At 47.2% G+C, this 25,510-nt stretch overlaps 1 protein-coding gene across 1 annotated transcript in view; it reads left to right on the plus strand.

Annotated features, from left to right (window-relative positions):
- Positions 1-7,400: 7,400 nt before the first annotated feature.
- The window catches only part of LOC140420430 (uncharacterized), a 33,589-nt gene continuing 15,479 nt past the window's right edge, over positions 7,401-25,510 (plus strand). The window contains exon 1 of the mRNA XM_072504435.1: positions 7,401-8,652. Within this exon, the coding sequence (XP_072360536.1) occupies positions 7,742-8,652 (911 nt within the window). The 5' untranslated portion in view covers positions 7,401-7,741. The remainder of the gene's footprint in view (positions 8,653-25,510) is intronic.

Genomic DNA, 25,510 nt, shown 5'->3' on the forward strand with positions numbered 1-25,510 from the left:
TTACATATTAAATTGATGTTCAGTATCCAATGATGACACTTGTAGGTGGCACTTGCTCTGGCGATGGAATTTTATATGGAGGGTGTTCAAAGAAAATAAAGGTGTTTGGGAAAGAAGCAGAACTCTTGACTCTTTACTCAACAGCAGCTACAAGCTAACACAATGGACCGGTGAAGCGATCTCGGGTCTTTGTGCACCTAAGGAGTTTAAAAGCAGAGGTGATCTTTCTGCAGGAGACGCACCTCCACATGAAGGACCAGGTTATTCTGAGGAAGGGGTGGGTGGGTCTGGTTTTCCACTAAGGGTCTGATTCAAAGTCGTGCGGATGGCAATTTTGATGAGTAAGAAAACGGGGGTTGTGAGTGTGAAGGAAGTGAGGGACCCGGGTGGGAGATATGTGATGGTGAGTGGGGTATTAAAAGGGATGCTAGTGGTATTGGTGAATGTGTATGCACTGGACTGGGATGATGTGAGTGGGGTATTAGAAGGGACACCGGTGGTGTTGGTGAATGTGTATGCACTGAATTGGGGTGAAGTCGTTTTTATGAGGGGGTTGCTGGCAGCAATCCCGGACTTGGCGATGCACCAGTTGATTATGGGAGGGGATTTTAATTGTGTCCTAGAACCGAGGGGTAGATAGATCGAGCCCCAGGTCAATGGGTAGGATGGCAAAGGAGCTGGGCAGGTCTATGGAAAAGAGGGGAAGGGTGGACCCATGGAGCTTCAAGAACCCAGGGGGAAGGGAGTCTTCCTTTTCTCACAGGTTTATAGGGTGAATTCATGAATCAACTTTTTTATGGTGAGCCAGGAGGTTTTGGTTGGGGTGGAGGGGGCGGAGTTAACGGGGATAGTAATCTCGGACCATGCGCCCCACTGGCTGGAGATTCAGCTTAGATTGGGATGGGAGCAGATGCCGGGGTGGAGGCTCGATTCGGGGCTGTTGGCAGAGAGAGGGTTTTGTGACAAAGTGCAGGCTGTGATTGAAGATTCTGTAGAATTGAACCAAAACAGGGAGGTGTCGGCGGCCACTTTTTGGGAAGCGCTGAAAGCGGTGGCCCGCGGGGAGATGATCTCATTCAAGGCACATGCGGATAGGGAAAGGAGGGAGGAATATGAACGGCTAATGAACGAGATAGTGGAGGTAGATAGGGAGTACCCGAGGGTGCCCAACATAGAGGGATTGGTGAGGAGGAAAAGATTACAGAGGCAATTTGATAGGGTGGCGACAGGGAGGGCGGTAGGAAGCTGCGTGGGGCCAGGGGGATGCAGTACCCCACATCCTTCCATCCTTCCCACCCCAACGTAGCCAGTACTTTCACATCCGTATTTAACAGAGATAGGGACCTATACGACCCACATTCCAACGGATCCTTCCCCTTTATTGGTATTAACATGATTGTTGCCGACGTCATCGTCTCCGGCAGCTCCCCCGGAGAAGGAGAAGGCGAGTCGAATGTTAGAGCATCAGTTACGGAGGCAGGCTGCGTCCCGGGAAATATTGAAGACATGGACTGGGGCAGGGGATGTGGTGTCGGAGCCGGGGAAGATAAATGAGGGGTTCAGGGATTATTATAAGGAGCTGTACAGGGCGGACCCGGGGGTGAAGAGGGGACATGGGGCGGTTTTTAGATGAACTGGAGTTTCCACAGTTGGAGGAAGAGAAGAGGCAGGCACTAGGGTAGCCCGTGGGGCTGAGGGAGGTATTGGACAGTATAAGGGGAATGACGTCAGGGAAAGCCCCGGGGCCCGATGGCGACCCGGCGGAATTTTATAAGGAGTTTGCGACGGACCTGGCACCACATCTCCTGGGGGAGTTTAATGAGGTGCTGGAGAAGGGGGAGCTGCCGGAGACGATGACGTCGGCAACAATCATGTTAATACCAATAAAGGGGAAGGATCCGTTGGAATGTGGGTCGTATAGGTCCCTATCTCTGTTAAATACGGATGTGAAAGTACTGGCTACGTTGGGGTGGGAAGGATGGAAGGTTGTGTCCTGGAGGTGGTTGCGGAGGAACAAACAGGCTTCGTAAAGGGCAGCTTTCTAATAATATAAGGAGGCTGTTAAATGTGATCATGACCCCGTTGAGAGCCCAGGTGCCAGAGGTAGTGGTGTCTATGTACGTAGTGAAGGCATTTGACTGGGTGGAGTGGCGATTCCTGTTGGAGGTCCTGGGAAGGTCTGGGTTTGGGTCAATGTTTGTGGCATGGGTGCACCTGTTATATGTGGCACTGATGACGAGTGTGCAGACCAATGACATGGGTTCATGGAACTTTGACTGCACAGGGGACCAAGGCAGGGGTGCCCGCTGTCGCTGCTTCTGTTTGTAATGGCTATAGAGCCTCTGGCAATGGCTCTTAGGGGGTCGGCAGAGTGGCAAGAGATTACGAGGGGACGTAGGGAGCATTGCGTGTCGATCTACGCGGACGACCTACCGTTGTATGTTTCGGACCTGCTGGAGAGCATGCAGAGGATCATGGGCCTGTTGGGGAAGTTTGGAGCGTTCTCATGATACACGTTAAATGTAGGGAAAAGTGAAGTGTTCCCGGTGAACGAGTTGGGTCGGTGAGCCAATCTAGGGGGGATGCCATTTAAGGTGGCCAGAGACAGGTTTAGATACCTGGGGATTCAGGTAGTGAGGGAAAGGGCGATGCTACACAAATGGAATTTAACAAAACTGGTGGAGGAGATTAGGGAGGATCTGAAGAGGTGGGACATGCTGCACTTGACTTTGGCAGGGAGGGTCCAACTGGTGAACATGAACATTCTGCTGAGGTTCATAGTCCAGATACTCCCGATCTTTGTACCGAAGGCCTTCTTTCAAAAACTGGATATGATTATTTCAGACTTTGTATGAGCAGGGAAGGTGCCAAGGGTTAAAATGACCCAGTTACAGAGACACAGGCAGAAGGGAGGGTTGGCGTTGCCAAACCTGCTACATTATTACTGGGCGGTGAATGTGGAGAAGGCGAGGTGGTGGTGGGAAGGGGTAGAATGGGTTAAGATGGAGGAAGAATCCTGTAGGGGGTCCAGCTTGAGGACTATGGCGACAGCGGCATTGCCAATGTCGCCAAGGAAACTCTCGGAGAGCCCTGTCGTGTAATCCATGGTGAAGATCTGGAACTAGCTGAGGAGGCACTTTAGGATAAACCCAGCAAATACTTGAATGACTATTTCCCGGCCAAATACAGGAGGGAGATAGAGAACCTAGTGGAGTGGTGTAGCGACAACAATCTCTCCCTCAATGCCAGCAAAACTAAAGAGCTGGTAATTGACTTCAGGAAGCAAAGTACTGTACACACCCCTGTCAGCATCAACAGGGTCGAGGTGGAGATGGTTAGCAGTTTCAAATTCCTAGGGGTGCACATCTCCAAAAATCTGTCCTGGTCCACCCACGTCGACGCTACCACCAAGAAAGCATAACAGCGCCTATACGTCCTCAGGAAACTAAGGAAATTCGGCATGTCCACATTGACTCTTACCAACTTTTACAGATGCGCCATAGAAAGCATCCTATCAGGCTGCATCACAGCCTGGTATGGCAACTGCTCGGCCCAGGACCGCAAGAAACTTCAGAGTCGTGAACACCGCCCAGTCCATCACACAAACCTGCCTCCCATCCATTGACTCCATCTACACCTCCCGCTGCCTGGGGAAAGCGGGCAGTATAATCAAAGATCCCTCCCACCCGGCTTACTCACTCTTCCAACTTCTTCCATCAGGCAGGAGATACAGAAGTCTGAAAGCACGCACGAACAGACTCAAAAACAGCTTCTTCCCCACTGTCACCAGACTCCTAAATGACCCTCTTATGGACTGATTTCATTAACACTACACCCTGTATGCTTCATCCGATGCCAGTGCTTATGTAGTTACATTGTATATGTTGTGTTGCCCTATTATGTATTTTCTTTTATTCCCTTTTCTTCTCATGTACTTAATGATCTGTTGAGCTGCTCGCAGGAAAATACTTTTCACTGTACCTCGGTACACGTGACAATAAACAAATCCAATCCAATCCGAATTGTTTGACAAAGAAAAAAGCTGACAATTCCTCTGTGTGGCTTGGGGGAGGGAAAAGGGTTGTGAGGACAGAGGAGATAAACAGGGATTTGGGGAATTCCATGCAGGATTATACAAGTCTGTGAAGTCTGATGATGTGTTGGTAGATATGGAGCATTTAGTCTCTTCCCTGAAGCTTCTGGGTACCCCAGAAAGCCAGTGTGAGCCTCTTAATGCTCCCCTTTCTGGGGAAGAGGTGTCAAAGGCCATGAAGGAGCAGTAGCCGGGTAAAGTACCGGGTCTGGATGGCTGTAGGTGTGAGTTTAATCAGGGCTTTGAGGGTCTGTTAGACCCGTTGAGGGCCGATATTGTCACTCTTTTGACTCGGGGATGCTGCCACTGACTCTTCATAAGGCTAATATCTATTTGATTCTTATTGGCTAGTCTCTCTTTTGAATGTTGATTTGAAACTGCTATCTAAAGTTTTGGCGAGAAGGCTGGAGGACATCCTTCTGACAATCGTGCTGGAGGACCAGACTGGGTTTATAAGGGGAAAATTTTCCAGTAACAACGTTGGAAGGTTGCTGAATGTGATTCAGGCTTTTCAGAAATATGCATTGGATGGGCTGGTGATCTCCTTCGATGCAGAGAAAGCTTTTGTTCGAGTCAAATTATCTGGTGCATACGATGCGATGCTTCAGATTGGGTGAGGATTATATCGAGTGGATTCAATTGTTATAGAATCATAGAATTTACAGTGCTGAAGAAGGCCATTCAGCCCATCGAGTCTGCACCGGCCCTTGGAAAGAGATCCCTACCCAAGCCCACACCTCCACCCTATCCCCGTAACCCAGTAACCCCACTTAACCTTTTTGGACACTAAGGGCAATTTATCATGGCCAATCGACCTAACCTGCACATCTTTGGACTGTGGGAGGAAACCGGAGCACCCGGAGGAAACCCACGCACACACGGGGAGAACGTGCAGACTCCGCACAGACAGTGGCCCAAGCCAGGAATCGAACCTGGGACCATGGAGCTGTGAAGCTGTGAAGCAATTGTGCTATCCACAAGGCTACCGTGCTGCCCCAAAAGGTAAAGTCGCCAAAGTTGAGGGGTACAGCTGACTGGTGGTGATTTAACCTGAAGATCAACAGGTTGACAAGGTTGAGAAGGTGGGATCTTCATGAATAACCTCAGCCGCGAATTAAACCCACGCTGCTGGCCTTGCTCTGCATCACCAAACAGCTGTCCAGCCAACTGAGCTGAACCGGCCCCTGTTATATTACAGGCTGGCCAGGGGCAGGGCTCATGGATGGTTTATGGTCGTCCTATTTGAGCTTCAGAGAGGGTCAAGACAAACAAATGTGACCGAATGGGAGCAAAGGATGTCTTTAAGAGAGAGAGAGAGACCTGGGCCAAGCTTTCCAGAGTCTGCACCCTCCCCGGATTCACTTGCTTTCCCTTCAGTTGCTGCAAGTGACCAATTGAGGGTCAGAATGAGAAAAGAAATGGAAAGGGGGAGAAAAGAAAGTGTTTTACTCACAGATGTTGGAGACCGGAGGTAATTTCAGTCTGTGTGAAGCTCACTGTCCCTTTTATGAGGTCACAATGCAGTCCTGCCTGAATCAACCAATACGAATCACTCTGTACGTGGTGACGTCCCGGGTTCTGTCGTGCAGGCACGACGCGCGGACACAGAAGCCCCGCCCCCTGCACCTCCTCGACCTTTTTCTCGGCAACCGGCTGACGGATTCGGCCAGAGCGAGAAACCGCTCGGTGACCTTACCCTCTCCCCGACCCGGGTTTGCGCATGTGCACGAGAGCCCATCCCCTGACCTTCCTGCTGTGTTGACCAATGGGAAGATTTGGAGGACCGGAAGTACTGTGGTCCACCAGCCAATTAGAGCTCGGGCTTTGTGTGCCTGCTTAATTGACTTCACACAGACGGAAACCTCCTCCTGTCTCCAACATCTGTGAGTAAAACGCTTTCTTTTCTCCCCCCTTTCCATTTCTTTTCTCATTCTGACCTTCAATTGGTCACTTGCCCCAACTGGAGGGAAAGGAAGTGAATCCAGGGAGGGTTTAGACCCTGGAAAGGTGGCCCAGGTCTCTCTGGCTCTTAAAGACATTGACATCCTTTGCTTCCACAGCTTGACACATTTATTTGTCTGGCTAAAAGGACGCTCTCGTTCCTAATGTTCACAATTAAAGGGCTGCTTTCCCCAGGAGATGGCTGACATTTTAGGGGACAGTAAATGAATATAGAATGTCGAGTGTTATATAGTACAGATTAGATATATTGTTTATGGCTCTGTAATAAAGTACATTTATTATTATTTCCAGTGTAATATGCACTGTGGCTGTGTTATATAGTTCCAGTCATTATGGCACAGAACGAGTGCGGTCAGCAACTGGAGTCCATGCCGACTCTCTGTAGACAATCCAGTCAGTTCCATTCCCCCTTGATATCCCCAATCCACTGCAAGTTTATTTCCTTAAAATACCAATTTCCTCTTAAAGTCGTAAATCCACTCCACTGCCACCACCCTTGTATAAAGCGAATTCCAGGTCACAACCACTCAATATCGAAATAAAGTCTTCCTTAGATTCTCCTGTTAACTCTAATCAGTAAATATACTTATATGTATATGTTAGAGTGAGTTCCCAGGGCAGAGGCACCTGCATTATATGTCATATTTATATTAAATGTATATTATTTGCTATTACACTAAAAATGTATAAATCCTAGCTGCCACATTCCTGCAGAGGATCAGTTCATGCAGACACACAGAGGATAGTTCGTTCAGCAGAACTCCACTTATCGGGGCAGCCGTCTCTGCACAATGGAACCAGCTAATGAAGTCAGGATAAGGAAGTCTCAAGCTTGTGACGTGTTGTGAAGGCCCAAGGACAGCTGATAAGGGTTGTAGAAAACATCATTAAGAAGCCTCTGTCTTTCCTTGAGCTGATCACGCAGCCCCATCATGTCGAGTAACTAATTTCATTGGATTGATACATAATCTAGAATCTGTACGATTGGCTCATATCCAGGCGAGGTGGGCAGAGTGAATGTTCTGATACTGTGTCAAATGTTTGACGTTTGGAGCAGTCCCAAATGCTGAGTGATTCTTTTGGATTCATTCCCGCTAACAGTAGATTTTTAGGTTTGGAAAGAAAGGGATCTGTCAATCAGTCTGAATCAGCACCTTCAGGAGAATTGCGACAGTGAATATTAGATACAGTGGGTGAGACTGGAGGAAGAGTGTGTGGGATGGAGATTTACAGCCTTGGGGAGAGAGAGAGGAAAGAATGTTCCATTGAATCTAAAACTGACTGTTCGGAATTTATATCCTGTACTGACAGCAATGACTTTTCTAAACTCCTTTTACAGGATATTAGAAGAGGAGAAATTGCAGACAGAAATCTCAAACGGCACGCCTTGAACTGACTGAGTCACTTGATTTCTTGGGACCTGAATATCCGGCATTTGAATCTCAAGGAGAAATATTTGCTTGATCTGCCTGCTTCAAAAGATTTTAAACATCAGTGTGACTGGTAAAGCACCGAGACACACACACCCTAGTCAGAGTGTTCCAGAGCACTGACTGTGGAAAGAGCTTTAACCAGCCTGAAAAACATCACACCATTCACAGCGGGGAGAGACCGTACACGCGTTCTGTGAGTCGACGAGTCTTCAAATCATGATCGACCTTCAATGGTAACAAGGACACCTGCACCATGAAGAAACCGTGGAAATGTGGTGACTGTGGGAAAGGATTCCAGTCCCCATCTGCACTTGAAACCCATCGACGCAGTCACACTGGGGAGAGGCCGTTCACCTGCTCTGAGTGTTGGAAGGGATTCAGTGATTCATCCAACCTGCTGTCGCACCAGCGGGTTCACACTAGGGAAAGGCTATTCAACTGCTCTGAATGTGGGAAAGCATTCACTCGTTCATCCTCTCTGCTGCGACACCAGCAAGTTCACACTGGGGAGAGGCCGTTCACCTGTTCTCAGTGTGGGAAAGGATTTACTCAGTTATCCAGCCTGCAAACACACCAGCGAGTCCACACTGGGGAGAGGGCATTCATCTGCTCTGAGTGCAGCCAGGAATTCAGTCAGTTGTCCCACCTTGTGACACACCAGCGAGTTCACACTGGTGAAAGGCCATTCACCTGCTCTGAGTGTGGGAAGGGATTCAGTCGGTTATCCCAATTGCAGACACACCAACGAGTTCACTCTGGGGAGAGGCCATTCACTTGCTCTGTCTGTGAGAAGGGATTCACTGATTCATCCTACCTGTTGATACACCAGCGGGTTCACACTAGGGAGAGGCCTTTCACCTGTTATCAGTGTGGGAAGGGTTTTAGTCAGTCATCCCAACTATTGACACACCAGCGGGTTCACACCGGGGAGAGGCCATTCATCTGCTCCGAATGTGGAAAGGGATTCACTGATTCATCTGCCCTGCAGAAGCACCGGCGAGTTCACACAGGGGAGAGGCCGTTCAGCTGCTGTGACTGTGGAAAAGGATTCGCTCAGTCTTCCCAACTGCTGACTCACCAGCGGGTTCACACAGGGGAGAGACCATTCACCTGCTCTGAGTGTGGGAAGGGATTCACTCAGGTGTCCAACCTGCTGAGGCACCAGTGTGTTCACAAGTGAGTAAAGGGGTTGGATTCTGTTGTTATTGCTGCTGTTAATCACATCCATGATTGAATTGTAACATAGAATCTCTACAATGCAGGAGGCCATTCGGCCCATCGAGTCGACCCGACCTTTGGAAAGAGTACCCCACCGAGGCCCACGCCCGACCCTTATCCCTGTAACCCAGTAACCTGGTGTAACAGTATAACCTCTCTCGGACACTAAGGGACAATTTAGCACCTAACCTGCACATCTTTAGTGTGTGACAGGAAACCGGAGCACCCGGAGGAAACCCACGCAGATATGGGGAGAAAGTACAAACTCTACACATACAGTCACCCGAACTGGAATTGAACCCTAGTCCCTGGCGCTGTGAGGCAGGAGTGCGAACCATTGTGCCACCGAGCCGTCCCTGTGCCATCGTGCCGCCCCAAACATAAAGGATTAACAGCTGGAATGTGCTAATGTATGACACGGATGATGATGTACCAGTGGCATCAGCCAGTCGTGTGTTAGACTCAGAGAGATTGGAATCCTGTCTTTGAGAAGCACGTCTGCTCTGTAACCTGTTCAGATGTTGTACTAATAAACTATTTTTAAGCATATATCAGAATATGTCTACAGTTTGTCTCAGAGCCGAGGCCCTTGCCTATAGTCCAATTTAGAAGGACACATCAAAGAACATAGTGGCAGCGTTGAAGATGTTGATGTAAAAAACATTTTGGTCATATCGAAGGAGGAGGTTCACTGGCGGGAGAGGTAATGATGACCCTCCCTGCTGAGCAGTCCCTGTCCTTGTCCTGAAGGAGGTTCACTGGAGGGAGAGGTAATGATGACCCTCCCTGCTGAGCAGTCCCTGTCCTTGCCCCACCGGCAGAGAGGCCAGCAGTGCGGGTTGTGGAAACACCATTTTCTCTGGTACCGGCTGCATCAGGTCTTCATGAAATGAAGCAAAAGCTTCAAGTCAGCACCTTTCTTGTCTGTTACTGGACCGACTGCAGCAACGTTCTCAAAGGCAGGTGTGCAGGTGGCACTGCAGACTTTGTGTACATTCTCAAAACTGTTGACATGTATTTTAGACGGCTACAGAACTCCTGGATAGTATATTTGGGAGTGGGGAGGTGGGGGGAAGAGATCTAGTGTAACAGGTTAAGAGATGGCACATGCTACTGTATGACGTGGATGCTGATTTATCAACATGTGTTAGACTCTCAAGGGAGTGTTGGAATTGTGCCGAGGAGTAACATGCCTACTCTGTAACTTGTTTAGATGTAGAACTAATAAACAAGTGTTAAACAGACACCGGAGTAAGTCTATAGTCTGCGAACCAAGTCCCAAGTCGGGAGTCCAATCTAAAAGGACACATCTCAGAATAGGGATGTTTGGTTTGTGTTTCCTGTCTGCAAAAACCTATCTGCTCATCGCCTGGGAAAGGAGATTACAAAGGACATCGCCGTAAGGAAAGGGCAGAAATCCAGAACTGGCAATTCTAGTCATCAGACGACACCCTTTTCCCTCTCAAACCAGAAATCACTGTTCCCCCGCACACTTCCTATTGATTGTAACCCTAATGCATCTCCTCCCATCACACTTGCCATGGGCACCTCACTAACAGAGAGACAGGAAGGTGCTGGAGAACAGACTGGGAAATGGGGCTCTACCAATCAGGGCTCGAGGGTGTGTGTGGGGGGGCGTATTTGGGGCTGATGGTATCGAGCCCATAGTCTTCAGTGCCCATGTCCAAAGCAGGGCGTGGTGAATGTATTCACCTAAGTATGAACTGTCTGTATAGTGCTGTGACCTATGACCTGGAAATGATAATACGGTCTACTTCCAGGTACTGTACTGGAACCCCGGTGGGCTCCGCCTCTGGCTCCGCCCTCCCCAGGGCGATATATAGACCGGCCACCTGTGGGTGGCACTCATTTGTACAGCAGACACTGGTAGGCGAGTTCATGGATAATAAAGCCTTATATTCACTCGTTCTCACAATCTCGCAGTGAACTGACGGTATAACACAGGGAGTCACGGGAACAGGGTACAGAGGATCCGAAGAGAAACCATTTGGATCCTGAACATTGTGAACATCCTTTACTTTCATTGTCTTTGATCCTCAAGGTATTTTCTATTTTTCACCTTGTCTGTTTGATTAATAAACGATTATAAAAATATTTGATTTTTCTTGACTTTTCATGATTAGGTTGATGCACTTTAGGGAAAGAGGGCGAGAGGGGTTGACAGGCTCTTTAACAAAAAGTGAGTCCCTCTGAGGTAATTGGCAAAGGAGCCAGAGGGGGAGATGAGCTTAGTTTTGACACAGCGATGTTAGAAATGGGGTTCAGGGGTGGCATAGTGGTGCAGTGGTTAGCACTGGTGCCTCTAGCGCTGAGGACCCGGGGTCACTGTCCGTGTGGAGCTGCACATTCTCCCTGTGTCTGCATGGGTCTCACCCCCACTGCCAAAAGATGTGCAGATACATGGATTGGCCATGCTAAATTGCCGCTTAATTGGAAACTCTACATTTTAGGGCGTTAATTAGCCCTTTTTCCCCTTTTCCCAAATTCTGAAATGATCCACAGTGATAACCCTTATTGGTGACAGTGGTTAGATGCTATTCAGTATAAATAAGAGCTGACACATGCTAATGTCTGAGCAGTAATATCAAAGTGCAGCAGCATTACCATTACACTCTGGGTAGAAGCACCATCTCCAGGTAAATGCTCCCTGCTCTGCCCCAGTTGCCATGGTCCCAGTCAGTGGAATGTGTAAAACCTCAAGTAATCCATTGACAATACCACTGCACCATCCCCTCCCCTAGAACTGAGGCAAACCTACAGTTTCCGACATTCCAACAGTGACTACATCTCAAAAGTACTTAATTGGCTGTAAAAAAGCTTCAGGAGAAGCTGTGATCATGAAAGATGCTATAGAAATGTAATTTATTTTCAGAATTAGTCCCTAAACAGGGTGGCACGGTGGCACAGTGGTTAGCACTGCTGCTTCACAGCGCCGAGGACCCAGGTTCGATCCCGGGTGACTGTCCATGTGGAGTTTGCACATTCTCCCCGTGTATGCATTGGTTTCACCCCCACAACCCAAGGTTGTTCAGGGTAGGTGGATTGGCCACATTCAATTGCCCCTTTATTGTGAATTTAAAAATAAATTATAATCAAGCATTAGTCCCCAAACTGAGCCCACTCACGAAAATCATGAATAAAGACTGAGTCTTGATTTTGTGCAACAATCATGTCTTTCTCTCCATTTCAAATCCCCGGTGAAAATCCAAACACAGCGTATCGTAAATCATTCGATTTAAAACAGAACGAGTTGTTGTTATTTGGGATTCGCTGCCTGATGAAGGTGCAGGAACTTTACAGATTCTGTAGGAACAGAAACTTGCCGGGCGATGGGACTATGTAAAGAATCTGTAAAGTTCCCTTGTGAAAGTTACAGTTGAATTTACTTCCTGCACCTTTGTCAGGCAGAGAATCCCAAATAACAACAACTTGTTCTGTTTTAAATCTAATAATTTCACAATATGCTGTGCAGAGAGCACAGGAGGCCATTCTGCCCATTAGATTTAAACAGAACGAGTTGTTGTGAGTTGGGATTCAAAATAAACTTGGAAATAAACTAGGAAAATAGGGTGGTGGAATTAATTTGATAATTAATCCAAAGAGCTAGCATGGGAACAATGGGCAGAATGGCCTCATGTGCTCGCTGAACCTCATTTACATTTGGAGAAAGTGGGAAATATTTGGAACCCACTTCCTTCAAGTCGGATAGACACAGAGATGATGGAATGTTTCCCAAAGGAAATTGGATGGGTACTTGAAGGAAATAAACCGACAAGGGTACAAGGATAGAACAGGGAAATGGTTTGATCTATAGAAATCTACAAGTTGTGAATCTTTGGAATTCTCTACCCAGAGGGCTGTGGAAGCTCAGTCATTGAGTGTGTTTAAAACAGAGACTGGCAGATTTCTAAATCCCAATAACACAAAGGGATATGGGGATAGAGTAGGGGAAAAGGCATTGAAGTGGATGATTAGCCATGATTGTATTGAATGAGAGGAGCCTCGACGGGCTGAATGGCTAACGGCTGCCCCTATGTTCAAATGATACACAGATAGGTAGGAAAGTAAATTGTGAAAAGACATAAGGAGGTTAAAAAGGTATATTTGAAATGAGTGGGATACCATCTGGCAAATGGGTGATCATGTGGGAAAATGTGAAATTGTTCATTTTGACAGGAAGAAAAAGAAGCTTCTCATCGAAATGGTGAGAGATTGCAGAGCCCCAAGACTCAGAGGGATCTGAGTATCCAAGAGCATGAATCACAAAAGGCGAGTATACAGGTACAGCAAGTAATTAGAAAAGCTGATAGAATGTTATTGTTTATTGTGAGGGGAATTGAATACAAAAGTAGGGAGGTTATGCTTCAGTTATACAGGACATTGTTGAGACCACATCTGGAGCACTGTGTACAGTATCGCTCTCATTTAAGGAATGATATAAATGTGTTGGAAGCAGTTCATAGAAGATTTACTGGACTCATACCTGGAATTGGAGGCTGGTCTTATGAGGAATGATTGGACAGGCTGGGCTTGTGTACGATGGAGTTTAGGTGACTTGATTGAACCGTATCAGATCCTGAGGGGCCTCGACAGGGTGGATGTGGAAAGCATGTTTCCTCTTGTGGGAGAATCTAGAAATTGGAGTCACGTTAAAAGTAAAAACTTGCCCATTTAAGGCAGAGGAGAACTTTTTTCTCTCAGAGGGTTGGGTGCCTTTGGAACTCTCTTCCACAAAGGGCAGTGGAAGCAGAGTCTTTGAATATTTTCAAGGCAGTGCTGGATAGATTCCTGTTCATCAAGGGGATGAAAGGTTATCAGGAAGGGAGGTCAGCAGGAATACCACAAGAAATAGGAACAGGAGTAGACCATTCGGCCCTTCAAGCCTGCCCCACCATTCAATCATGGCTGATCCAACATTTGTCTTGTCCATTTTCCTGCCCTTTCCCTGTAACGCTTGATTCTCTCGCTGATCAAAATCTATCTCAGCCTTAAATATAGACAAGGACTCTGTCCCCACAACTCTCAGTTCCAACGACTCATAACCCTCAGTGAAGAAATTTCTCCGTATTTCAGTCTTAATTGGCACCTCTTTATTCAGAGACTTTATTCTGGTCCACAGCTGCAGCAAGACTTCCCGACACTTATACTCCAACACCCTTGGAATCAGGGCCAACATTCCATTAGCCTTCCTGATTACCTGCTGCACCTGTCTGCCAGCTTTCTGTGTTCCGTGCACAAGTTCCCCCAAGTCCCTTTGTGTTGCAGCTTTCTGCAGTTTTTCTCCATTTAAATAATACTGTTCTTTTGTTCTCCCTTCCAAAATGAACTTCACATTTTCCCACATTATACTCCATTTTCCAACTTTTTCCCCACTTACTTAACCTATCAATATCTCATTGCAAACTGTGTGTATTCCCCTCACAACTTGTCTATGTGGAGTTGAGGTTACAATTAGATCAGCCGGGAACTTATTGAATGGTGCAGCAGGCTCGAGGGGCCGAGTGGTCTACTCCTGCTCCTAAGCCGTATGCTATCACGTTCGTCATAATATTTTTTTCTTTAAATTTAGAATACCCAATTCATTTTCTCCAATTCAGGGACAATTTAGTGTGGCCAATCCACCTACCCCGCACATCTTTGGTTTGTGGGGGCGAAACCCACGCAAACACAGGGAGAGTATGCAAACTCCACACAGACAGTGACCCAGAGCCGGGATTGAACCTGGGACCTCAGCGCCGTGAGGTAGCAGTGCTAACCAATGCACTACCGTGCTGCTTTGCATCCATCATAATGGATTGTAGCACTTTCCCTCCTACTGATGTCAGGTTAATGGGTCTGTGGTTCCTTGTTTCTTCTTTCTCTCCTTAAATAGTGGGATTACATTTACCACCTTCCAATCTGCATGAACCATTCCAGAAGCTATAGAATTGTGAAAGATGATCACCAATGTATCCACTATCTCCACAGCCACCTCTTTCAACACTCTGGGATGTAGAGCATCAGCTTTTGTGGATTTATTAATTTATAATCCAATAAATTCTCCAGTACTACTATTTCATTAATACTAATCTCTTTCAGTCCCTCCTGCTCACTGCTCCCTTGGTTCTCTTGTGTAACAGCAGAATCCAAAAGCTGTAATCAGGTGTGAAGAATTACTGCACCACTTTCCTGTGGATTTTTGTTCCTGAAAGGAATGTGTATTTGTTGCAAATATGTAATAATTTCTTCAATGTTAGCAATTGTCTGTCTATTGTCCAACCTTTTATTGTAATTTCCCAACCTACCACAGACAACCTGTCCCTCATACCTCAACAGTTTCCTTCTTTGAGCCCCGAAAAATTAAACAAAGAAACATATAATCACCAAAGCCCATCTTCATGGCAACGTGGCATGCTTTAGGAGGTTCCAAACAGAAATGGGAACTAAATATCTTTTAACTTCCAACACGTTTTCACCCTGTGACCCTTGTGTAATTGGAAACCACGTATTCGCAACAAGGCTCAAAGAGCATCAGCATACTGGAGGAAACGTTGTGAGACCAGCCATTCCAGCAGAAAGAAACCCCGACCATCCGTATTGACCAATTGACAGGATGAATAAAATGCAGTTCCGAATGTAATTGAGAGCAGAAACAATAACAGCAGAATCCAATCCCCGCAATCAATTGTGAACTTGTTGCTGACTCAGCAGGTAGGATGGATCACTCAACGCCTCCCCTAATCAGAGCAGGAGAATGGCCTCTCACCGTGTGAACTCGGTGATGTCCCTGCAGGTTGGATGAATGTCGGAATCCCTTCCCACAATGAGAGCAGGTGAATGGCTTCTTCCCAGTGTGAACTTGCTGGTGACGCTTCAAGTGGGATGAATCACAGAATCCCTTCCCACACAGAGCAGGTGAACGGCTTCTCCCCAGTGTGAGCTCACTCATGTTTCCACAGGGTGGATGATTGTCTGAATCCCTTCCCACACTGAGAACAGATGAACGGCCTCTCCCCTGTGTGAACTCGCTGGTGTATCTTCAGGCTGGATAACTGAGCGAATCCGTTCCCACACTGAGGGCAGGTGAACGGCCTCGCCCCATGTGAACTCGCTGGTGTGTCCGCAGGGTGGATAAATCTCTGAATCCCTTCCCACACTGAGAGTAGTTGAATGGCTTCTCCCCACTGTGAACCCGCTGGTGTGCCTGCAGGTAGGGTGACTGAGTGAATCCTTTCCCACACTGAGAGCAGGTGAACGGCCTCTCGCCAGTGTGAATTCGCTGGTGTGACTTCAGGCTGAACAACGCAGTGAACCCCTTCCCACACTGAGAGCAGGTGAATGGCTTCTCCCCGGTGTGAATTCGCTGATGTGACTTCAGGCTGAATAAAGCAGTGAACCCCTTCCCACACTGAGAGCAGGTGAATGGCTTCTCCCCAGTGTGAATACGCTGGTGTGACTTCAGGCTGAATAAAGCAGTGAACCCCTTCCCACACTGAGAGCAGGTGAATGGATTCTCCCCAGTGTGAATTCGCTGGTGTGTCTTCAGGTTGGATACCTGAGTGAATCCCTTCCCACACTGATCGCAGGTGAACGGTTTCTCCCCAGTGTGAACCCTTGGTGTGACTTTAGGCTGGATAACGCAGTCAATTGCTTCTCACACTGAGAGCAGGTGAACGCCTCTCCCCAGTATGAATTCGCTGATGTGCCTTCAGGGTGGATGAATGTCTGAATCCCTTCCCACACCGAGAGCAGGTAAACAGCTTCTCCACAGTGTGAACTCTTTCATGTGACTTCAGGCTGGATAACTCAGTGAATCCCTTCCCACACACAGAGCAGGGAAATGGCCTCTCCCCTGTGTGACTGCGTCGATGAATTTCCAGCCCTTTTTCCATAATTAGATTGGACTCTGAATCTCTTCCCACAGACTTCACATTTCCACGGTTTCTCCATGGGTGTCCTTGTGTCTCTCCAGATCAGATAATCAGTTGAAGCCTTGACCACACACAGAACATGTGTACGGTCTCTCCCCGCTGTGAATGGTGTGATGTTTTTTCAGGCTGTGTAACTGGTTAAAGCTCTTTTCACAGTCAGTGTTCTGGAACACTCTCACTCATTGTGTGTGTGTCTTGGTGCTTTTCCAGTCACAATGATCTTTAAAGTCGTCTGAAGCGAACAGAACAGACAAACATTTCTCCTTCTCGATTCAAAGGTCGATGATATTCAGGCCCCGACGAACCGAGCGACTCTGGCAGATCGAGATGTGATTTTTGATATTTCTGTCTGTAATTCCTCCTCTTCTAATATCCTGTAAAAACAATTTACAAAATACATCATTGTCAGTAAAGGATAGAAAGTCAGAACAGACAATTTTAATTCCTCTGGAACATTTTTTCCTCTCTCACTCCGCAACAGCTGTCAATCTCCATCCCACACACTCTCCCTCCATTCTCACCCTGCTCCACAACGAGTGAAGAAATCCTTCCTCATCTCAGCTTTCTCTCCATTTTCCTGCCTGTTATCCATAACCCTCGACTCCCTCGTCATCAGAAATCTGTCTGGGTGGGAACCATGTGATGCGGCGGAGGAGTAGCTGCTTTTCCACAGATTCTGATGCTACTCACCTAGAATCCGTAATTTATCTTGATTGCCCGACACTCATCTACCTGATCCTTGAATTAATATTTGTTCTCATGCATGGCTCTGGAAGACATTGGGATTAGATAAAGTAAGATTAAGAAATCCGTCGATAAAAGAGGGCAGGCAGTTTCAGTGGAAATGGAGCCGCCTTTTCAACATGGCGGCCTGACCCTCAGGAGGTCTCGCGACCCCGCGCTCTCCGGGACTCTCTCACTCTCTCGGAGCTGGTGAAGATGATGACTGCCGACATTCTCCGTGTTATTGACCAGAGGCCGAGTGTGCTGATTCAATACCTCTCATTGAGATCATGAGGCCGAGCTGCAAAACACCATGAAGAGGCTCGCTGATCCCGAGGCTGCGAGGGAGACCGGGTAAGTGAAGGACGTGGGAGGGAATATGGTCTTGGACCCGACGGGTGAGAATGGGGAGTTTCGGGACTTCTATAGCAAGCTGTACGAGTCGAAACCCCCTGCCGGGGTGGAGGCGATGAGGCGGACTTTAGAGGGGTTGGAAGAGGAGCAGTTAGAGGCCGTTGGGGCCCCAATTGCCATGGTAGAAGCATCCTTCACTTTCCCGGTCTCCCTTGCAGTCTCCTGCTTCCTCAACTGGTGCACTAGCATCCTGCTCGCCTTCTCCCCGCACTCATACACCACCCTTCTTACCCTTCTTAACTGCCCCACCGCCTTTCCCATAGATAGAAGCCTGATGGATCTCTGTGTCTATTCGGAACCCTGGATATCCGTTATCCCTTCTTAGTTCCCAAATAACAGAGATCAAGTCTGTGCTTTTTGGCAAAGTTCAGGTGAACTTTGTCAGCTTGTGCCACTGGTAAACTTTGTTTGTCAACACAAGATTAGGTCAGATTGATTGTCTTTAGCGAATACAGTAGTTGAGTTTTCATTCAATTACAAATTGTGTAATTCTTCAAATTATAATACACAGTATAAAATGACTGAGTGATTTAAAAAAAAGAAAGATGGCGATTTAGCAAAAGCAAGTAAAGGAAATAGGTTTCAGAAAGTGATAGATAGAGGGACTGGAGGCGATGCAACTGGGCAAGGCCCCTGGTCTGGAGGGGTACCTGGTGACATTTTATAAGAAATTCTCTGGGGTATTGGGGCCGGTGCTGGTAAGGGATTTTAACGAGGCAAGGCAGCTGGGAGTGCTCTCCCAACGTTGTCGCAGGCTTCGATCTCCCTCATTTTGAAGCGGGAAAAGGACCTCGAACAATGCGAGTCATACAGACCGATCTCCCTGCTAAATGTAGATGCCAAACTATTGGCTAAGATCTTGGCCTCGAGAATAGAGGATTGTGTCCCAGGGGTGATTGTCGTGTGTACGGACAAACCGATTGAGTTCAGATTATTTCAGGCTGCACCGGGGGACGAGGCAGGGGCGCCCGTTCTCCCTACTGCTGTTTGCCCTAGCTATAAAACCATATGCAATGGCACTGAGAGCAGCAGGGGATATTGGGATGGTGGACAGTATGAAAGAGACCATTCTTTTAGCCAAACAAATAAATGTGTCAAGCTGAGGGAGCAACGGGTGTAAATGTGTTAGAGAGAGAGAGACCTGGGCCAACCTTTCCGGAGTCTGCACCCTCCCTGTAATCAGTTCCTTTCCCTTCAGTTGCTGCAAGTGACCAATTGAAGGTGAGAATGAGAAAAGAAATGGAAAGGGGGAGAAAAGAACGTGTTTTATTCACAGATGTTAGAGACAGGAGGACGTTTCAGTCTGTGTGAAGCTCAATCTCCATTCGCCCTCCTCTCGCACATGCGCAGCCTCTCCTTTCTCTTTGACATGCGCAGTCTCGTGCAGGGGGAAGGGGAAACACCTAGAGGCTTCTCGCTCTGGCCGGAGCCGGTTGCCTGGAAACCTTGCCTCGAGGAGGGGGACAATGAGTGGGGCGGAGCTGCTGTGTCCGCGCGCCGGGCCTGCGCACTGGAACCGTGAGACGTCACCGCGGATTCCTATGCGTGCGCCTGAAAGAGTTGGTGAACCGGAAGGAGTCTCTTCCTCCATCCAATCAGCTCCCCCGTTGTCTGAAGGCGGAAGTTGGACGCTGAGCAAAACTGGGACCTCACAAGCTAAAACATTCCTCCTGTCTCCAACATCTGTGAGTAAAACACTTTCTTTTCTCCCCCTTTCCATTTCTTTTCTCATTCTCACCTTCAATTGGTCACTTGCAGCAACTGAAGCTAAACGAAGTGAAACCAAGGAGACTCTGCAAAGCTTGGCCCAGGTCTCTCTCTCTCTCAAAGACATTGACATCCTTTGCTCCCTCAGCTTGACACATTTATTTGTCTGGCTAAAAGGATGGTCTCTTTCCTAATGTTCACAATGAAGGGCTGGTTTCACCAGGCAATGGTTGACATTTAAGGGGACAGTAAATTAATACCGGACAGAGACATGTCTTGTGTTATATGGTACAGATTAGATATATTATTTATAGTTCTGTAATAACGTATATTTATTATTATTTCTAGCCTTGTAATATTGTACTGTAGTTATGTTATATATTTCGTGTCATCTCTTTCCTCAGAGGGTTATTAGTCTCTAGATATCTCTTCCACGGGGACCGGTTGGGTGTGGGGGTCATTGAATATATTCACGGAAGTGTTGGACAGATTTTTAATAAATTGTTATGTTTTAAATCGTTTTGAAACAATGAATGCAACAGAGTTACAGAAAAAATAGTGGGAAATGGGCACAGAGCAGAACAAGAGATATTGCCAACATAAATCCAAGCAACACATTGCAGAATTAATTTGGAACAGGATATTTGAGGGACCAGAGCCTCGAGATGAAATGCCAGATCAATTGAACAACCAGTTAACAGGTTAAAATAGAGAGTGGGGAAAGAAGGGAAGATTATATCACAATTTAGTTTGTAAACCCAAAAATATTACAAACAGACTAACAGCATAATCAAATTAATATGAATCTCACAACATAGATGACATAGAACTCCTATAGTGCAGAAGGCCATTCGCCCCTTCAAGTCTGCAGTGAGCCTCAAAGAGCATTTCACTTAAGCCCACGCCCCATCTTATCCTCGGAACCCGGTGCATTGATCATGGTCAACCCACCTAACCTACACATCTTGGACACTAAGTGGCAAATTAGCGTGATCAATCCACTTTCACTGCACATCTTTGGACAGTGGGAGGAAACCAGAGCACCCGGAAGAAACACACATAGACACGAGGAGAATATGCAAACTCCACACAGACAGCCCCCCCAAGGCTGGAATTAAACCTGGGTCCCAGGCGCTGAGATAGCAGTACTAACCACTGTGCCCTACTCCCGGCCTAAGTTAAATTCAATTCACTCATGGAAAGCCCAGGAGGAGCAAGTCAGTCAAATTGGATCCTATGTATTTGAGATAGGTGTCCCATGCTTTACCCGATGCATCAGAATGAATTACAGACATTAAAAATTGCATGGAGATGCATTCCATAATCAGCCTATGCCAGTTTTGGATCGAGGGAGAACTGACTGGTCTGCTTCTGTATTGAGCCTGATGAATGTTGGGTCCATCCTCACCCAATCTCTGATGAACCTAAGACGAGACGCCAATTGATGAAGCAAGACATTGCTTTTCGGGAGACCATACCTCAGCTTTGCTTGGTGATTGGAGCTTAACAAACATTTTGTTCCAGGTAGAGTTATAGATGTTTACAGCATGGAACCAGGCCTTTGGCCCAGCTTGTCCATGCCACCCAGTTTCTATCACTAAGCAAGTCCCACTTGCCAGCATTTGGCCCATATCCCTCTATACCCACCCTCCCCATGTAACTGTCTAACTGTTTTTTAAAGGACAAATTTGTACCCATCTCTACCACTGCCTCTGGCAGCCCATTCCAGATGTTCACCACCCTCTGTGTGAAGAAATTTCCCCTCTGGTCTCTTTTGCATCTCTCTCCTCTCACCTTAAACCTATGCAGTCTAGTTCTAAACTCCTCTACCTCAGGGAAAAAATGTTGGCTATCTTCCTTATCAATGCACCTCATTATTTTATGGACCTTTATAAGATCACACCTAAGCCTCCTACGCTCCAGGGATAAAAGTCCCAACCTCTCCTTATAACTCAGACCATCAAGTCCTGGCAGCATCCTGGTAAATCTCTTCTGCGCTCTTTCTCATTTAACAATATTCCTTCTATAATAAGGTGACCAGAACTGAACACAATATTCCATGTGTGGTCTTAGCAATGTCTTGTACAACTTCAACAAGACATCCCAACTCCTGTATTCAATATTCTGACCAATAAAACCGAGCATACTGACTGCCTTCTTCACCACCCTGTCCACCTGCGACTCCACCTACAAGGAGCTATGAACCTGTACTCCTAGATCTCTTTGTTCTGTAACTCTCCCCAACTTGCTACCATTAACTGAGTAGGTCCTGCCCTGATTTGATTAATTCCCCGAACGACTCTGCTTGACAGCAGTATCGGCAGCATCTGCAGAGGGTACAACAGTCTGGGCAACACATTCATTTTAGAACATAGAACATACAGTGCAGAAGGAGGCCATTCAGCCCATCGAGTCTGCACCAACCCACTTAAGCCCTCACTTCTACCCTATCCCTGTAATCCAATAACCCCGCCGAACCTTTTTGGACACTAAGGGAAATTTAGCATGGCCAATCCACCTAACCTGTACGACTTTGGACTGTGGGAGGAAACCAGAGCACCCGGAGGAAACCCATGCAGACACGGGGAGAACGTGCAGACTCTGCACAGATCCAGTGAGGAATCAAACCTGGGACCCTGGTGCTGTGAAGCCACAGTGCTATCCACCTGTGCTACCTTTGCTGCCCCTAGGCTGCAGAACAAAGGTCATTTGTCAAACAGGCAAGTAGTTGCTCGGCTTATTCCCAAACTCATACAACTTCGATCTCACAAATTTTCAACTTTTCTCGACCTGTTGAGTCAACAGGAAGTACAAAGCCACTCTTGCTGCGTTAACCTCCTTCAGCAATAGCTTACTCGGGCCCTCCATATGATTCTCCTCCACCTTCACCAAACAAACCTCCAGACGCCGCTGGTTCTCCAGCATCCAGCACCTTTTATTAGCAGTGTGAGAAATGTTTAGCCCCGAGCATAAACGTCACACGTCTCCCACAAAATGGAGCGGGGAAATCCCAGGGTTCGAGTTAACCAAAAGGAAGAACTCAAACTCTTCCCGAAAGTGCATAATAAATGAACTCGGGGAGGCTCCAAACCTCCACATTCTCGACCTGGGGGTGAGCCCTCGAGCAAAAACTCCTGACAAACGAGGGAAGGTCCTCGATTACAATACTAATTCTCAGCTAAAACACTGCTTTGCTGCGAAAAGCCTGAAACCGTGGCTCCTCCTAGTACTGACATCTTACCAAGCTGAAATGTAATTAACTCCACAGGGAATCCCCTTCATCCAAACAACTTTCCATTAGCCCACACTTTTTATGATGCTTTAATTGCATATCTGGCTCCAAAACTTAGTTGTCTTTCAAACTAGGATTTCTTTGAGATACATGACTGCAGCGGTCACACACACTAACTCAGGCTTTTAACCCTTACTGCAGCAAATACCCAGATATGAAATGAAATGAAATGAAAATCGCTTATTGTCACAAGTAGGCTTCAAATGAAGTTACGGTGAAAAGCCCCTAGTCGCCACATTCCGGCGCCTGTTCGGGGAGGCTGTTATGGGAATCGAACCGTGCTGCTGGCCTGCCTTGGTCTGCTTTCAAAGCCAGCGATTTAGCCCTGTGCTAAACAGCCCATACAACATCTCTGAAATTCCTACAGCCATCAGGGGCAGGGGGGTAACCCTGGTAACCGGGAGCTTATCTGCCAGAGGATTTAAGGGACAGTTGAAGTCACCAACCACAAAAGAGTTAATTGAAGCTAACTCTGCAAAATTCGCAAAATCCTCAGTAATGAACCCCGGGGAGTGATTCGGGGATCCATAAACATTCATTATTGAAGCAACATCTCCATGCACCTAATCTCTAATGATCACATATCTACCTCCTTTGGCCTTGGTGCAGGTTTCAATCTTAAAAGTGATATTTTTATTAATAAGTATTGTCACACTCCTGCTACTTGATGAAACAGAGGCAAAAAAACTTGCCTCACCCAATCCCGCCTCAATTTAAAGTGCTCCTCATCATCCAGATGAGTTTCTTGTAATAAAGCTATGTCAACTTTCTCCTTAAGAAAGGAGAGGATCTTTTTCCTTCTGATAGGATGATGGATGCCCCGTACATTCCCTGAGAAAATTTGCAGATTAACTGCCGCCATTAGTCAGGCGACAGAGACAGGAACAGATTTTCACACCACAATCGGGCGTGCGCCATTACCCCCTCCTCCAACTCACTTTACACCAGAGGCACCAAAGTCTCCCCAAACTGCTCCTTTCACAGATAAAAGCCCCGTCTGTACCAGACTAGGATAAAGTCAACAACACATAAACCCTCCCTTAATAACAAAAATACAAAGGAATCACCACCACAATAGAACCAAGGGGACATTCCTCAATAAGACTGAGGACCCGGAGGATTAACCCCACGGCCAGACTGTCGTTACCCTCAGGATACCGTCTCCAAAATGAGAAGAAAAGAAAGGCCAACAAGGGAATGGGGATCGAATGTCCCTCCCGCATTTTAGACCCAACGGTGAAGACCTGCATCCACCACCACCCACCCTTCAGCAATGGCCCCACTCGGTTCTGCCATGATTAACGTCGGATAATAGAAGACAACGGATAATAAGCACACGGCACATCTACCAAAACTGAGATAAGATAATCCGAGTCCAGATTAGAGCCTGAGTTAGTCTGAGCTGCAACCCATCCCTCCAAATCCTTGCCCTTCGTGGATTTAATGAAGGCCAAGGCAGTAGTCGGATTATCGAAAGTCTTGACGGAGTTGTCAATATAATTTTCAGGGTTGCTGGGTAAAGCGACAGAATTCACTCCCGCAGCCTTGAGTTCCCTTCAAACTTCATCGAAGCCTCGCTGCTTCGTTTGCGTAGCTGTTGAAAAATCCTGGAATAAGGAAATTCCTCATTCCTTATGGAGCCAGGTCCCACCTCACCTTACCTGTCTCCAGGACCCTCTGGTGATCTTTCAAGTTGTGGAAGTGAATGATTCCAGGCCTGGGATGAAAACTATCCCTCAGCCTCAAAGACAGGATCCGATGTCCTTTCCAATTTGAAACACCCAGGCTTCACACCCAGCTTGGGAAAACTTGGCAGTCGGTCCTCGAAGAACCTAACGGGAGCAACACCTTCTGGCAGGCCGACGACTCGGATGTTCTTTCTCTGACCGTCGGTTCTCCAAGTCCGCCAGGCTTCTCCCACGCCACTCAGCTGGTTCTCCAAGGATTTAATTCTTGCCTCCGCCGAGGAGGCATCTTGCTCAATGTTCAGGATTCTCTCCTCCGGATCATCGAGCCTCTTCATGGTGTTTTGCAGCTCGGCCTCATGAACTCACAGATATTGAGTCAGCACACTCAGCCTCTGGTCACCAACACGGAGAATGTTGCTGACATCAATCGACCAATGATCCCACAGAATAAATGAGCAGGTTTGATGGGCCGAATGGCCAACTGCAGCTCCTATTTGTTATGATCTCTGTGCCCAGGACAGGAAGTGTCAAATCCCAAATTTCTTTACCCGTCAGTCTGGCCTCAATAAAAGTCGAGATGGATTTGCAGGTACAGCATTAGTTAGTTTATTTAGCTTGCAAGCTTTACTCAGTTCACAGTGGCACAAAGCACATCTTGCTTCGTACACTTATGGAATCAAGTGAGTCTGTAGAACAAAGAAGTCTCTACTGATACATTCAAATGGCATCAAGTTTCACATACACGATTCCCATAGGTCATCCTATACCCCTCCTGACCTGGTCAGACATTCTGATTGGCTCACTTCCAATCCCTTCCTCTTGCCCCTATTACCCAGCATCCTTTTCTCCTCCTTTGGTGGACACACCTCTTCCTTTTCTTTGCCATGCGGTCTGAAATCCTTTGTCTGTGAACTCACCAGAATTAGACTGGCCTATCTCTACATTACATTAACTAATATCTCTAAAGTAACTATTTTATTTCACATTCGTCATTCCCTCCTTTTATCATTCCATGATAACCGAACTATCCAATCCATAGCTACGGTTCC

Source organism: Scyliorhinus torazame, chromosome 5, assembly GCF_047496885.1.
Source record: "Scyliorhinus torazame isolate Kashiwa2021f chromosome 5, sScyTor2.1, whole genome shotgun sequence".
NCBI classification, from domain to species: Eukaryota; Metazoa; Chordata; class Chondrichthyes; order Carcharhiniformes; family Scyliorhinidae; genus Scyliorhinus; species Scyliorhinus torazame.